This window comes from Cynocephalus volans, chromosome 2 (assembly GCF_027409185.1).
Source record: "Cynocephalus volans isolate mCynVol1 chromosome 2, mCynVol1.pri, whole genome shotgun sequence".
Lineage (NCBI taxonomy): Eukaryota > Metazoa > Chordata > Mammalia > Dermoptera > Cynocephalidae > Cynocephalus > Cynocephalus volans.
This window is the reverse complement of record NC_084461.1, coordinates 210,526,176-210,543,215: the sequence shown is the minus strand read 5'-3', so window position 1 is coordinate 210,543,215 and position 17,040 is coordinate 210,526,176. Positions and strand designations below refer to the sequence as shown.

The 17,040-nt window shown below is 42.7% G+C and overlaps 1 protein-coding gene across 2 annotated transcripts in view; it reads right to left on the bottom strand.

Moving 5' to 3' along the window:
- The window catches only part of UBE2L3 (ubiquitin conjugating enzyme E2 L3), a 53,454-nt gene that overhangs the window by 4,144 nt on the left and 32,270 nt on the right, over nt 1-17,040 (bottom strand). For both annotated transcript variants that reach the window (XM_063087097.1, XM_063087098.1), the window contains one exon: nt 4,726-4,912. In XM_063087097.1, the coding sequence (XP_062943167.1) occupies nt 4,726-4,912 (187 nt within the window). The remainder of the gene's footprint in view (nt 1-4,725; nt 4,913-17,040) is intronic.

Here is a 17,040-nt window from a genome sequence, read left to right as displayed (position 1 = left end):
GCTGAGTGCCGGTCATGAAAAAACGACAAAAAAAAAAAAAAAAAAACACAAATGCTCTTCTGAACTGTTTTCTCTGTCCAATGTAGAGGTTTAAAAAAATACATCAAAATCTATTATGACCACAGAATAAAGCCTATAAAATTTCCTTTTTTGTTCTTATAGTTTTTTTGTAATACAGGATGTAAACCGTATTTATAATTTTCCCTCCTTTTCACAGAAATTCAGAGTTCCATTTTCACAGAATGAAATGTGAATGGTACGTACCCCCACCTCTGAAGATGTGCAATGCTGCAGCCTTCCATGGAATATGCTAAAAAAATGTAATTAACCTCAACCTGTTGATTACATTGTTGAGTCCTTTCTTAATTTTATCTCCTTGATTTGTTATAAGATGATAGTGTATGGGGGATTGAAACGTTCAATTTATAAATGTGTTTGATATTTCTCTCCATATAATTTTGTTGTTATGTTGTTTGTTACCTACAGATTCAGTATTAAGCTGGCTTTATTACTAAGTGTACTTTATATGGCAAATCTCATTCAACCACCAAACTAAATCCTTGTTATGCTGCTAAGATATCTACTAGAACCAAACACTGCTAAACAAAACTGTTTTTACATTCTTCTTCTGGTATCACCCTTTTTTGGGTGTGTAGGGGGGAAGGGCGGCTGGTATAGGGATTGAACCCTGGACCTTGGTGTCATCAGCACCACACTATCTCACTAACTGAGCTAACCAGTCAGCCCTGGTATCACCCTTTCTGTTGGATACAGTTTTGCCTTGTTTCTAGACTTTTCTCATGCCATTTTTCCTGAATGTTTGATGCTTCTTTACTGTCTTTCATTTTTTGAAATTGAGATATAATCACATCAAAAATAAAACCTTTTGGAGGCATACAGTTGTTTTTAGTATATTCACAAAGTTGTGTGACATCACCATTATTTAATTCCAGAACATTCTCATCACCACCACCCCAAAAATCCACTCTCATTAGCAGCAGTCACTTGCTATTCTCCTTCCCCCAACAACCACTAATCCACTTTGTCTCTATGGATTCACATATCCTGGTCATCCCATATATAGCTGAATCTTGTAATCTGCAGTCACCTTGTTCTACAAATGTGCTGTGAACACTGAATTAACGATACTGAATCATTGCTCCTAGGGGAAATATAGGGTTAGGTTCCTGCAAGCTCACAACATTTTCATCAACTGATAAATACACCTTATTTTAAGTGTTTAAAAAAATATTCCTTATTTAATACGTAATATTGATTCAGTAACAATGAATTTATGACCAAGAGCACTATAACTCATGCCTGAATGAAGCTTATCTAAAACATGTATTTACTTCATAGGGCATATCACAGCCTTCTTGTGCTTAGGAACATTAGAGAGCACTTCGGCACTATGTTTAGGGGCCATCTTAAAAAGCAAAACCACCAACAAAATACACAAAAAAAATGCAAGAAACGTGGCACTAAAGAGACTTGCTTACAGTATGAGAACTAAAACAAGAAGGCAGAGCATTTGGGGTAGTTCTCCCTCATGACCTCAGCTGGGAACGTGCATATAGGGTGACAAATTTTTCACTGCTCTGCACATGTCTGTGATTGACTTTTAGTAAGTAAGCCAATTTGCAAATATAGAATCTATGAACAATGAGGCTCAACTATAAATGGAATCATACGATATGTGGTCTTTTGTGATTGTTTCTTTGATTTAGCATAATTTTCAAGGTTCATACATATGTTGTAGCATGAATCAGTACTTCATTCCTTTTTCTGTCTGAATAATATTGCATTGTATGGATATACCTCATTTTGTTTATCCATTCACCAATTGATGGACCTTTGAGTTATTTCCACTTCTTGGCTATTGTGAATAATGCTGTTGTGAACATTCATGTACAAGTTTTTATGGACTTATGTTTTCATTTCTCTTGGGTATATACAGCTAAGAGTGAAATTGCTGGATTATGTGAGTATCTTTTCATGTTAGTTACTAACTCTTCCATTATGCTTAATTTTATGTTTTAAGTACATTTCAACTCTATTGTTGACAATCTTAACATTTATAATTCTCAACACCTACCTATTAAAATACTATCTGGGGACTTTTTAGATAGGGTAACCCTGAACTGGAAATGTAGCTGGTCTAAGGAAAGGCTTTACTTGTGGATGGTTGAAGTAAGCTAGAGGTCATGAGCTGAGGTGGTCAAAGAACTTCAAGGTGTTTCTGAAAGGAGCCATCAACGTGAATGATGAAGTTTCTAAGGACAAGCGCAGGAGAAGAAAATCATAAGCACATGCAATAATATAAGGACAGTGGCAGAGTGCTGGAGGGAGATTAAAGCAAGAGGTTGGCACGAGTGTCTCATGTACTTCATGTTTAGGAAATGAACAGCAAGGCATTTAAAAAAGCAGACTTTGTAGAATAGTGGTAGTTGAACAGCAGTCAGGAAATAGAGCTAGAAAAACAGGGACACCCAACATATCATGAATCTGTCAAGTGGGTGCAACAGCGTCATATCCAGGAGAGCCACCACTGGAGACAAGTGGGCCCAAGTAGGCTGGAGGAGCCAGCAAGAGGACTCAGTGTCACTGCCCACCCATTCTGCCTCTGTAACCATCTTTACTATTCTGCACGCTCCTGTGCAGAGTTGCCACTCCTCCCATCAAGAAGGAAAGTCTATTTTCCGTCTCCTTGAATCTGTACTTGCTTAACCAACAGAATCCAGTATAAGTGACACTGTACCAGTTCTGCACCTGAGCCTTAAGTGGCCAGGCAGTTTCTGCTTTCTCCCTGGAACCTGAGATTGCCATGCTATGAGGAGGTCCAATCTAGACTCATAGAGAATGAGAGGCCACAAAGAGGACTGAGATGCCCCCGCTAACACCAACTGCCACACACGAATGACACCCACCAGCCCATTCCAGCCCCTAATAAATTCTTTAAGCCACTAAGTTTTGATGTGGGTTGTAATGCAGTAACAGATAACAGAAACATGGGAATGTGGCATCAAGTGTTAGGGACAACATTCCTGATGTATGTGAGGATGGGATCAAGGCCATGCCATGAAGGACCTACAGAAAATTTCCTAGGAAGAAACTCTAAATCACAAAATGGCAATTCTGCCTATCACTGCACACAGAACAGCACCTGTACCAAAAGTCTTAACTTAGAAAACACAAGTCAATAAGTATCTTTTACAAAAAATGAAAAGCCACCCCTAGGTTATCTGGCTCTCTGAATAAAGCAGCCACACCTGAAGAGGCAGAGCATTTTGGCTATGCACCTAGAAGTGAAGCTAAAAATTAGAATGATCCTGCCATAGCCCTCTATTCAGCAGCCCTGCGAAAGGAGGCAAAGCACTTGCATTCCTCTCCTGCAAGCCTCCACCCCACCAGCTCTCAGATATAGGAAGAGACCCTGAATTCTGACCTTGAACTCTTTGCAGCCAAAGTCTGAGATGTGCAGCTTTCCTGGGCAGGCTGGTCTAGAAGGATTTCCCCTCCCCAGGCACGTGGGTGAATAGGGACACAACCCAGCAAGGACTCTTAGGAGTTATATGAGTGCTGACAAGATGCTCCTGAACAAACGCAGCTATAGGCTTCCCATAAAGAGCTAGTAATTTGTACAGAAAAAAAACAGGCTATGTGTACTGAGAACAACTGTGTTAAGCTTTTACAAACACCAGCTTGTACACAACCAAGTGCCAAACCCACTGGAAATCTTCCTCCTCTGACAGTGTTTAGCACCAGCTCCTCTCTACTACTCCACTGTGGGAACCCAGTGAACACCTTTCATGGTGATTATCTCCAATGAGTGAGGCTCGATTTTTCTTGTGAAAGGCTCTGAACTCCACCTTCCAGGGCTTCCACTGAAAAATGACTATCTCAAAATTCCACCTGCAGCCTTTCAAATGCCAGTTTCATCCACTCTCTAATCTAAACATATCTTGTATTGGTTCAGTTGCTTACTTATAAGAAAGCCACCAAAAATACAAGATGAGGACTTCAAAAGAAAGTCTGGAATTAAGTAAAAACTGTATGTGGTCCATAACAAAGTCTAGTTATTTCCAGGAGACTAGAGGGAGTGAACCACAATACTGAATCAAACACTTTTCCCAGACAAATGAGTGTGTGTGTGTGTTCACACAGACACACCCTGACACACCCATTCCAGGGAGTTCTAGGCCCACTAAAGCCAACTGTGTGCTTTCATCTTGGAACCTCTCCCTCGAGTCTGGCTCAGTTCCTCCTCCACATCACCCGTTCTGAGGCACTGGTCTTTGGTTCATGCCCTTCTTTCAGCCTGGAAGACCCTCTCCAACCTCCCTTCTTCCTTCATGTGTGAGTTCAGGGGCTAATTGCTGCGTGAGTCCATGTTAAACACTGCTCTTCCTTCCCACCTAGCCAGCCCCACGATCCTTCATCACTTCCAGGGCAGTGCCCACATCCCCTTCACTGCAACACAGCAAACCGCTTGGCTCATCTGTCTATGTTTGTCCCCACTGGGTTGAGCACAGGAAGGGTCTCCTCAGTCCCTCAATTGAACAGGTCAACAGTTCAATTCAGCATTATTTCTGCATGCACTTGAGTTGGTAATGGAGAATTTCTCTGGACTCTGACATGGCATTAGAAGAGACCCAAGATCCCCTACCCTGCAGCAGTGTCCCCAGAAGAGCCCTATCTAAGGAAGACATAAGGAGCATGCCTTACCTTGGTCGGTTTTGGTTGCTGGCTTCCAGTTTTCAGCACTAATTACTGGCAGACAGACCTGCCCCTTTTCATCGATGTTCGGATGATATATCTTTGTTTTAAATGTGATCTTCGGTGGTTTGAATGGGTACTCTGCTGGAAAGTTGATTTCGATTCTGAAGGCCCCCTTATCATATGGAGGGTTGTCCTGAAAGAAAGAGAGTAATCAAATGAACACACTGCAGTTTACAAACCTGTGGCCAAGACAGGAATGTTCCCATTGTTTACTTGAAAAATTAATTTATTTCAAGTGGTACGTCAAAGAAGCCCTGTCACCCTCAGGGTAACCCAACAGTAAATCAGTTTCTAGAGCAAGGTATCAGATAAGCCGTGAAAAGGTCTGAGATTGAAGTCCTGGTCTCTTTATGTTTTTCTCTTTTCTTTCTTTTTTTTTCTTTGACAGACTTTTAGAGCAGCTTTAGGCTCGTGGCAAAACTGAGAGAGTACAGAGATTTCCACATACCCCCTGCCAACCCTCCCCCTGCCACACACACCCATAGCCTTCTCTACTATCAACATCCTTTACCAGAAGAATAAATTTGCTATAAATGATGAACCTCCATCAACACATCATTATTAGTTGGAGTCCACAGTTTACATTAGGATTCACTCCTGGTGTATTCTGTGTATTTTGCGTGGTTATCATACGTGATAGTTAGAATCATACAGTATGTAGATGCTATAATCTGAATGCCTGTCTCTCCCCAAAATTCATACATTGAAACCTAATGACCGATATGATGGTATTAGGCCATGGGGCTATTGGGAGGTGATCAGGTGGTCATGATGGGATTAGTGCCCTTATAAGAGTCCCAGAAGAAGGCACCCATCTATGGACCAGGAAATGGGCTCTCACCAGACACTGTATCTGCCAATGCCTTGATCTTGAACTTCCCAGCCTCTAGAGTTGTGAGAAATAAACTTCTGTTGTTTATAAGCAACACTGTCTATGGTCTTTTGTTACAGTAGCCAGAATGGACTAAGAAGTAGTAGCCTCTTCAGTGTTCAGAGTGACTTCTTTACTTAGTAATATGCACTTAAGGTTCCTCCATGTCTTTTCATGCTCAATAGCTCATTTCTTTCTTTTTTTCTTTGGCAGCTGGCCGGTACAGAGATCTGAACCCATGATCATTTCTTTTTAATGCTGAATAATATTTGTCTGGATGTACCACAATTTTTTTTATCCATTCACCTACTGAAGGACATTGTGGCTGCTTCGAAGTTTTGACATTTATAAATAAGGTTGCTATAAACATCTGTGTGCAGGTTTCTGTGCAAACATACGTTTTCAACTCAACTGGATAAATACCAAGGAGCATGACTGCTGGATCGAATGGTAAGAGTATGTTTAGTTTTGTGAGAAACTGCCAAACTATCTTCCAAAGTGGCTGCACCATTTTGCATTCCTGTCAGCAAGGAATGAGAGTTTCTTTTCTTTTTTTTAAAAGATGACCAGTAAGGGGATCTTAACCCTTGGCTTGGTGTTGTCACCACCACGCTCTCCGAAGTGAGCTAACCGGCCATCCCTATATAGGGATCCGAACCCTTGGCCTTGGTGTTATTAGCACCACTCTCCCAAGTAAGCCACAGGCTGGCCCCTAAGGAATGAGAGTTTCTGTTGCTCCACATCCTTGTGAACATTTGTTAGTTATCAGGGTTTTTAGATTTTCACCATTTTCATAAATGTTCGTATCTCAATGTTGTTTTAATTTGAAATTTCTTAATGCCATACCACGTTGAACTTATTTGCCATCTGTTATCTTCTTTGGTGAGGTATCTGTTTAGATTTTTTTGGCCCATTTTTTTCATCATCAGGTTGCTTGTTTCTTTATTACAGAGTTTTAAGAGTTCTTTGTATATTTTGGATAATGGTCCTTTATAAGTATTTTGCAAACACTGTATCTCCTTATCTTTTTTGAAGATATGAAAAGAGCCACACCAGAGGTAAATAACAACCCAACCCAGAATACGCTGATAGGTGGCCTGGACTCCAAATCCTGACCAGCTCGGTCTCGCCAGGGTACAGTCAGCACCAAGCTCATGGCTGGACCCTGGAGAGCTGAGCTGGTCACGAGGCCTGCCCCAAGAACCACCCAAAGATCTAGCCCTCAGGGCCTACACACTCTGATGGTCCCAGAAGCCTTTGAGAGATACTCCAAGAAAGAACCCTTCGGCCTCTCCCCCTCCCTACCTCACCTCCAGAGTTGAGTAAGCCCTTCACACTGTACAGTAGGCCCCACTAATCCACGGGAGATACATTCCAAGACCCTCAGCGTAGCTACCTGAAACTGCAGATAGTACCGAACTCTATTTATACTATGTTTTTTTCCTATACGTACATACCAAAGATAAGTTTAATTTATAAATTAGGCACAGTAAGATATTAACAACTAATAAAACAGAAAAATTATAGCAATATACTGTAATAAAAGTTATGTGAATGTGGTCTCTCTCTCTCAAAATATCTTATCGTAATGGACTCATCAATTTTTGGACTGTGGTTGACCATGAATAACTGAAAATGTGAAAAGCACACGACAAGGGGACTACTGTTTTCCCTGTACTCTGGCTCTCCTGGGTCCCACTGAGGCCTGCTATGTCACACCCAACCTACAGAAAGCCAAGCTTTACAGAGTGCCCAGGACCACTCTTGGCAGAAGTGGGCACTGCCCAGTGAACAGAATTCCTATGCTGGCAAGCAAGGCTGGCAGGCACCAGGTCTCCACACTCACCCATGTTCTAGCCCTGCCCGGGGAAGGGAGGCATGGAGCAGAGGTCTTAAAGTATGGGGAGGATTACGGAAGGCTGATGGAGGGGAGAGGCCTTCCACGCAGTGAGGACTGAAGACTAGGTTGGCAGGGGCTAGAAGGGAACAGCACAGGGCAAGATGGAGAAGCTGCAAGGAGAAAGTGTGGACGAGGGGCTGCTGGGGCCATGCTTTGGGTCTGAAACCCCCTTGAGCAGCTGGAAGCATTGTCAGAATATTAATGTGTGGGGAGGCTTGCCATGAAGGTGTAGAGACTCGGGGCCAGGACGAGAGTAGAGAGGCTGTGCACAGTCCAGGCCCAGTGTACCTGCATGTGGGAGAACGTACACATACCAGGACAAGTTCGGATAAGACAGGAGTTTCATCCCAACAAAACCTTCCCTCATGCCTTTTTTGGGGAATACAAAGTCTTCTAGAACACTGTCTCGAAGCTGAAGTGGCAGCAGACCCCTCCCAGGTCTTGTCCTGTCTACCCAGCCTAAGCCGCTCCACTCAGGAGAGATAGACTGTTACCAGTAAGTTCATGGGGGAATGGAGAAAACATGCTTTCAGTTTTTAAAGAGATATTGATTGATTGATTGATTATGTTTAAGTAAACATCACTGTTATTCACACTGCTTAAGCAATGTAAAAACAGCTTTTCTGTATGACTCTTGGCTGGTGAGATCTGCTAAATGTCTTCATTCATTGCCCACCATGTGCCAGGCCCTGTGCTAGGAGCTGGGAGACAAGGATGGGCGAGGCCGGCCGGTCCCTGGTTAGCAGGCCTAACCTCGGCTCTGCTTCTCCCTAGCTTGGCAACTCTGGAAACATTCCCCAACATCTGTAAAATGGGGGAACAGCAGTCCACATCCAGAGTTAATGATGCTGAGAGACAAAGGCTATAAAGTCCCACATGCCTGGCATATGGGCAAAGCTCAAGAAAAGCAACTCAGTTGCTACAGGAGGCAGGCCAGGCCTCTCACCATCCAGGGAACTTGGCCATGCTCATCTTAACTTCTCAGAGCCTCTTTCCTCATCTGGGCCTCTGTGGATGACCAAAGGAGTGAATCAAGTGTGTGCAAATCACACAGAATGTCCACCTATCCTGGTGGTTTTTGGTGAAAGAGGTGTCCAAAATTTAAAATATATGCTACAGTATCTGAGTAAAGGCCTAAAGCTCCACAAGTGAATTTTTGACATTCTAGAGCTAAACTTGTTCTGTGGGAAGGCAGCTCAGAAATAACAAGGGACGTTAAATGAGAAAACATGATTTTATTTTAGAAAAATATAACTTTTCAGGAATTTGCCTCAAACTCAAGCTGCAACATTTCAATATCAAACTAAACAAAGATTTCAGCATTTTTATCTCCACATGATCCTGACCAGTGTTTTTGTTAAACTTTCATTTACTGGATGTCTTGCACTTCCTTAAGCTAATATTGCTGTACCAACGAATCTTTTGAGATGCATAATTAATTTCTTCTAATAATTTTACATGCTCTAAATTATACCATAAACTTTAAATTTCACTTATCTCTTCCCTGAAGGTGCTACAGGCAATTAGTCAAACATATATATTTTAAAACCTCATTTATCTTTATCTATAACTCATTCAGTCCATGTTTAAATTCCAGGAGACTCTTTATCCACTTTCTCTTTACATAAGAAAGTGACTGGTTTTTAAGTGTTTTTTATTATTTTATAAATAGTATGGTTAAGAAACATCAAAAGGAAAGGAAAAAATCCTGCAGCACTTTTGCCCTAAGAATCCACATTTTCCTGCATTCGCTTCTAGTCATTATATGCATGCATGTAAATAACATTTGCCCAGTTTATCAAGTACTTATTACATGCTAGGTGCTTTTCTGTCCCATCTCCAGCCCATCTGCTCCTGGCAGCAACCATGGGAGGCAGATGCTGTCATCACCTACCTTCAAAAATGTGGCAAGCGAGGTGGAGGCAGCCTGAGACCCTTAAACTGAGGCTTCCTCTCCTGTAACACAACCCACCACATTTGCAGGCATCCTTGTGGGCCCACCTTCATCACCTCGATGGGATGCTGGGAAGGGGAACTGATGCAAGCATGCCGATGACCGTGCTGCTTACTATATCGTGAGTAATAAACCGTCCTTTGTCCCAGAAGTCTCATGTCTTCTGCACCTTGTTAGCTTGTAAGTAGGGTAAAAATCTCAGCTCCTTCACAGTTATTGACACCAGGCTTCAAGGCATAAAACCACTTTTTTGTGTGGTTTTGTGCAACTAAGACCAAGAGAAGCTCTACACCATACGGCACCGAACCATCGGGGTCTTTCATTCACATGTCCTCGTTCTAATCCTGTGGTCAAATTTCTTTCTTTTTTTTTTTTTTTTAAAAGATGACCGGTAAGGGGATCTTAACCCTTGACTTGGTGTTGTGAGCACCATCAGCCAGTGAGCGAACCGGCCATCCGTATATGGGATCCGAACCCGGGGCCTTGGTGTTATCAGCACCGTACTCTCCCGAGTGAGCCACGGGCCGGCCCTCAAATTTCTTTTTTTTTTTTCCCTCCCCTCTCCCCTGTGGTCAAATTTCATCTTTCCTTCCCATGGCAACCCTTCAAGAATCCTAAGACCCCATTCCACCTCATGCCTTCCCTCCCTGGTAAAGACCCCCCGAGTACTTCAACCATCCCATAGAAGTCACAGTTTTGTGTCACCACTATGAAGCAGTGAAAACCCCACCACAGCTCTCTGGCAGCCATAAAGGAAATCAGGGCAATGCTCTGGCTCCCTGACTTGGATTGCTACACAGAGTGTCCCCAACAGTGTTTTCTCATCTGACCTCTGTGACCATCTGACACCACATGCAGGACTCACAGCTGGCTTGACTCCCCAATTGGACTCTGGGTGGGAGCTAATGCACATGAGGTCCCTGCTCCACTCCAAGTGCCAGACAGATTTGAAAGCTCTTGCACATTTCTATGACTTCCATTAGCTTGGCACGACCCTCAGCAGCATCCTTTCCCTGTGGCCAGCTCCTTTTCACCCAGGAAGTCAACAAAGCCCAAACTTTCCTATCACAAGAACATCTAGCTGAGTCCCGCCCTGCTGGCTGCCTACCTCCCAGAGTTCCATCATTTTGTCAAGGGAAATGAGGGGAGGTGGCCTGCCCTGTTCTGGGTGCCCTGGGCTGGCTTCTGCTTTACCAAACCTTCGTGATCCACTCTAGAATCTTGCCAAAAGCTGAGATAAATTCATGGGTCTTCCAAACATAGACTATGTCCTTACCCTTTGTAAACTGTCTTTAAGTTTTTATTCTCTCTTATCTATTCTAAAAACAAGCTTCCTGGATACTTGAATCACAAAATCTGCTCAACCAGCTAATTTTGGTTTCAGAAGATGAGTTCTTTGTATTGTTTTCAACAATTTAGTTTGTGGGACTTTTCATAGCTCATTGGCGGTGACTATACCAACTTTAAGGAATTCAACTATATTCCATCAAAAATAAACATTAGTAGATATGTTTTTTGTTTTTTTTTAAAAGATGACCAGTAAGGGGATCTCAACCCTTGGCTTGATGTTGTCAGCAACACGCTCAGCCAGTGAGCCAACCGGCCATCCCTATATAGGATCTGAACCCGTGGACTTGGTGTTATCAGCACCGCACTCTCCCGAGTGAGCCATGGGCTGGCCCGATATAAGTGTTTTTAGAACTGTTTTTCCAATCTTCCATGACTAAACTACCTCCTGAATTATATCTCAATTTCAAATCATAATCTCCATTAACTGAATTCAACAATGAATTTTCCCTCCTCTGAACTTACATAGCCATATGTACCTCTCACAGCATTATTCACTTTTCCCCCAAGAATGGAAAAAATATAACATTCACACCAAATATATACAATACACACACACAAAACCCCAAACAGCAGACACTCCGAGGATGGTGACTGGCAGGCTGCTGCTGCACAGCTGTGGTATGCTCTCCGTGCATCCACACTGCTCACAAAGGCCTTTATTTCTGTACATCTACACATACTTCCATATGTGCGGCAGTTATAAAACTCAAGTCATACCATCTATATTCTTTCACTGCTCTGCTCAAGTTGCCACACACTGTCTTCCACTATGCAATCTAGAAGTTGAACTCCCTGCTGCCCCTCTTCTGCCCTAAGTACCTTCCAGGTGGAGCCACACTTGCCGGTTAAGAGACCATGGATTCCATGAGGGCAGTACCACCGACGCTTCTGTCCACAAAGCCTCCTTCCTGGCTTCTGACAGGAGCTCAACGGCTCCTGTCAACATGGGGGCATGCTCATTCTCCTAAAAACCCTAATGTACCCTGAGGTTGATGGCCAAATTATTTTTTGTGTGTAGCTCTTTGTCAGAAAACTGGGCTCCCCTCATTTGGCCTCAAGCATTCCAGTTACAGGAAGGCAGAAGGGGAAGCAACAGAAGCAGCAGCAGGAAGCAGAGAAGAGCAGAGACATAGGCCAGTGCTGAGCCTGGCCAGAGGGGCAGTGTGAGGAAGGAAGGAAGAGGAAGGGCGAGGATTTGAGATGCGATGGGCTGTAGGAAAGAGGAGGTGCACAAAAAGGAAGATGAAAGTTACAAATGTAGCTACAGAAAGGTGAATAAAGCAGGAAACTAAAGCCCTGACTGCACTCCTGGAGGCAGGAACGGAGTTGAGGGAAAGCTTCCTTCTTGATAGAAAAATTAACCTCGAACATTGAAGCAGCTTTTATACTGTGTCGGGTACTGTGCCAAGTACTTTTAATCAAGAACATCACACCAACCATCAGAGGCCAACAGAAAAGAAAGGGAAAATGAAAAAAACAAAAACCAAAAAGAAACCCTGTAACTGTCAGATCTCCAAATGGCCTACCTCGACTAGGGTTTGTTAAAAGTGGGGGGAAAAAAGTTTGTAATCGAGGTGAAACATAACACACAGTTAACTATTTTAATGTGCACAATCAGTGGCATTTAGTGCATACAAAATGTTGTATCACCCTCCCTAATTCCAAGACATTTTCATGTCCCCAGAAAAAGACTCCGTACCCATCAAGTAACGACTGGAAAATTGAGATAATAGAACTGGGTTGAATACATTAAATACCTGCTTCCATGGGGACTGAGGAAGCTTGGCCAGAGGTGGCTAACTGCTCCCAGGAAGGAGAGGAGCAGAGCTGGAGGCTGAAGGGGAGCCAGCCACTGCCCAGACAAGCTCAGAAAGAACACACCATTTTTATTTTCTAAAACCCAGCCTTGATATTTACTAAAATGACATTCTTTACTATCAGAGAAATTTATGTGTATTGTAGAAAATATGAGATGTGAGCAGGCACAAAGAGAAAACACACTGCCCCAGTCACCTCCATAACAGAGAACTGGGGCCAGCACTCATGTACACAGCCTCCCGCCACCTGTTTTCTAGGTGAACACACACACACTAACATGCACACTCTGGAGCATGCCAAGGATTTGCACACATGGTGCCATAACCACCTTTCTTCACCTCACAGTTCGCTGCTGACTGTACCTCTGGTCCCTGGGCGCTCTGATCCCCCACACGTTCCTAACGGTGGCAATGTATTCGATGGTCTGGAAGTGCCACAGTTTCTTTACCACTACCCACCACAGGGCATGAACTCCATGTCATTTGTAAAGATGATGTCAACAGTATCATGTGTCAGTGGCAGCATTAAAGACCCCATAAACATCTTTATTAAAAAACAAAGCTCCTCTAGTTGCTGCAGGAAAGCTGGGAGGTGGAGAGGGGCACCAGAGTCATGGGAGCTGCAATGAAGGGAGGCAGCATCCACTCTGGAAGCCACAGGCAGAAAGAAGCAGTAGGGAAGGTCACTTGCTGCTCTGTTGGGATTTCACAGCATTCTGATGTCTGCATTTGTCCAGGACATACCTGAGAGCAGGGATGGAAGGCATCCTCAGAACCAGCCCTGAACTGCTTGCTACCTGAACTGTTGAACTCTCAGATTCTCTTCTTGGCTATAAAAGCATCAGCATCAGTGTCTGTGTTATTTTTTTGAGCCAAGGGCATCAGCTCTCAGAATAACAGTTTAACATACCTGGAACGCAATGACCCCAGACTCTGCCTGGAGCTTGTTATATAGAAGAGAAAATATTGCCTTATCTCTGGATATCCCAGTCATGGGCACAGCTTATGGAAGCTAATAAAGCAGGGGGTATGAGAACCTCATGGCCAATCTAAGAGGTTGAGATTCAATTATAGGTCATTCACAAGCAAAAAACCAACTATTTTGGGCGGTGGAGGCACACAGCTGGATGGTATGGGGATCTGAACCTGTGACCTTGCTGTTATAAGGCTGCACTCTAACCAACTGAAATAACCTGCCAGTCCCCCCAAAACAGCAAAAAAACCAACTCTTGTTTGGAAAGAAAAACTGATTTGACTGCTTTTAAAAATCAAAGTTAATTACAACTGAATAATTAAAAAACTAATAAACCAATTTAAAAATGGGCAAGGATCTAAAGAGACATTTCTCCAAAGATATGTAAATGGCCAAAAAGCATATAAAAAGACACCTAACATCATTAGCCATCAGGAAAATGCAAATCAAAACCATAATGAGATACTACTTCACACCCACCAGGATGGCTGTAATTAAAAAGACAGATGAAACTGGAGAAATTGGAATGCTCATACACTGTGAGAGGGAATGCAAATTGTGCAGTCCCGGTGGAGAACAGTCTAGCAGTTCCTCAAATGGTTAAACATACATACCACATGACCCAGCAATTCCATTCCTACGTAAATACCCAAGAGAAATAAAAACATATGTCCACATAAAAACTTGTGCAAAGATATCCATAGCAACATTGTTTATAATAGCCAAAAAGTAGAAACAGCCCAAATGTCCATCAACTGATGATGGATAAGTTAACTGTGATATATCCAAACAAAGGACTATTATTTGGCAACAAAAAGGAGTGCAAGGGCTGGCCTGTGGCTCACTTGGGAGAGTGTGGTGCTGATAACACCAAGGCGACAGGTTCGGATCCCTATATAGAGATAGCCAGTTAGATCACTTGGGAGAGCGTGGTGCTGACAACACCAAGCCAAGGGTTAAGATCCCCTTACCGGTCATCTTTAAAAAAAAAAAAAAAAAAAAAAAAAAGGAGTGCAGTACTGACACATGCTACAACTTGGATGAACCTTGAAAATATTATGCTATGTGAAAGAAGCCAGACACAAAAAGTCACATATTGCATGAGCCTATTTATAGGAAATATGAAGAATAGCTTTAAAAAAAAAAAAAAAAAAAAAAAAAAGGTAGATTTGTGGTTGCCCTAACTCTAAACCTAAATATTTTATATTAAAAAATGGTATCAACGGGCCGAGCCCGTGGCGCACTCGGTAGAGTGCTGCGCTGGGAGCGCGGCGACGCTCCCGCCACGGGTTCAGATCCTATATAGGAATGACCGGTGCACTCACTGGCTGAGTGCCGGTCACGAAAAAATGACAAAAAAAAAAAAAAAAATGGTATCAACTAAAGGGGTATGGCTAAGGAATGAGGGATTTATTTTGAAGTAATGAAAAATGTTCTCAAATTGACTGTGGTGATGGCTGCACAACTTTGTATACTAAAAACCACTGAACAGTACACTTTAAATGGGAGAATAGCACGGTTTATGAATCTCAATAAAACTGTTTAAAAAAAAACTAAGAAAACAAAAAAAAGCTAACTAAGGAAAAGTGAGTCCCAACTGAGGAATCACTCAATTTCCCTCCTAGAGAGATTTAGAAAGCCTGAGGGTGTCTTTAGATATTCCCAGTGTTAAGGATGGCCACTGACATCTAATAGACAAGAGACAGGGACAATCCTACACTAATAACTCACAAGCACACATCAAAAGGCAGCCTGCAATGTAATCCCACCAAGAAACACTGTTCTGAAAAGTACACATTCAATTTACAGACTGTGGGGTGCCTATTATGTGTAACAAACAGTGCTGGGGACAGAGAAGTGGGAGGACAAAGGCCTCCTGAACCTGAACTCACTGAGATAGACATCTACACCACAAGTTATAAAGCAAAAGTCAAATGATGGGGAATGCACAAATAAAAGGGGAACAATGGTGCTGGTGAGCCAGAGGGGTGGACGAGAGCAGACACCAACAGGCTACTCAGTCACCAGCCATTCCCCTTATTTCCTTGCAGGCAAAACCCAGTTTTACGTATACACTACTCTCTCATTGTGACCTCCTAGTCAGGGACTGTAAATCCTGACTAGACTAACCCTGTACTGCCCAATACAGTAGCCACCAGCCACATGAGGCTGTTGTATACTTGAAATGTGACTCTTCCAAATTGAGATGTGCTATAAAGTATAAAATATATCCACCTGGATTTCAGACTGTGTACAAAAAAAGAATGCAAAAGATTTCATTAGTAAGTACTGATACTGATTACATGTTGAATAATATTTTTTGATGTATTAAGTTTAATAAAATATTTATCAAAATGAATTCCACCTGTTAATTTGTTTTTTTGGTGGCTGGCCGGTATGGGGATTTCAACTCTTGTCTCTTTTTAATTTTTAATGTGACTACTAGAAAATTTAAAAGTACAGCTCCGGTTCACGTTATATTCCTATTGGACAGCACTGCCTATTGTGTTACCCCCTGGACACTAAGCAGTGAAAGATGGGGAGGTAGACACGTGTCCACAGGGCTCCTGGGATGAGTGTCTTTGTTCTTGGTCACACCAAACTACACATATAAAACTTCATGTTTAACTAAACAAACACACATAAAACTGGAGAGATCTGAATAAGATCAATGAAATCTCATTGTCAATTTTCTGGTTTTATCACTGTGCTTAGTTACAGATGTTATGTTGGTGTAAACAGGGTGAAGAGTGCTGGAGATCTGTGTATTTTTTCTTACAACTGCATGAGAATCTACAATTACCTGAAAATAAAAAGTTCAAAAAGACAGACACACACACAAAGAAGAGAAGGTCCTCTTCCTCCCTTGGACACTGTTGGGTCTGCATGGGTCTCCTGCCCTGTAGCAGCTACCTGATTACTAGGTAGAGAGCTGGACAGAATGGAATGGAGAACAAGAGGACAGAGAAATAGGAGGAATCTAGATCCTTACTCATCTCATTGAGCTGCTGGATTAAGCAACCCAGAGCATCCACCTCAAGACTTTGTCAGATGAAGTAAATTTCCCCTTTCTGAGCCAAAGTGAGTGGGGGTCACCTCATTAGTGCACATGGTGACTGGAGGGAACACAGAGGAGGGTGTGATTAACCAAGACCAGGGGATGGGAGAGTCTCAGAGAAGACTCAGGAAGAGGAGGAGGATGGGAGCCCTAAGTAGAAGGGATATAAATGGCTTTTTGAGCAGCAAGTGGCATGTTAGTTCCTGAGAATGACTATCCCCACTGAAAATGAATAAACAGATATTTAATTCAACAGTTAGTCAGTTTTGAGTGCCCACTCTCGGACCAGCTCAGAGTCAACTGGTGGAGGTCACTTATCTGCAGCCCATGGGTCAAGA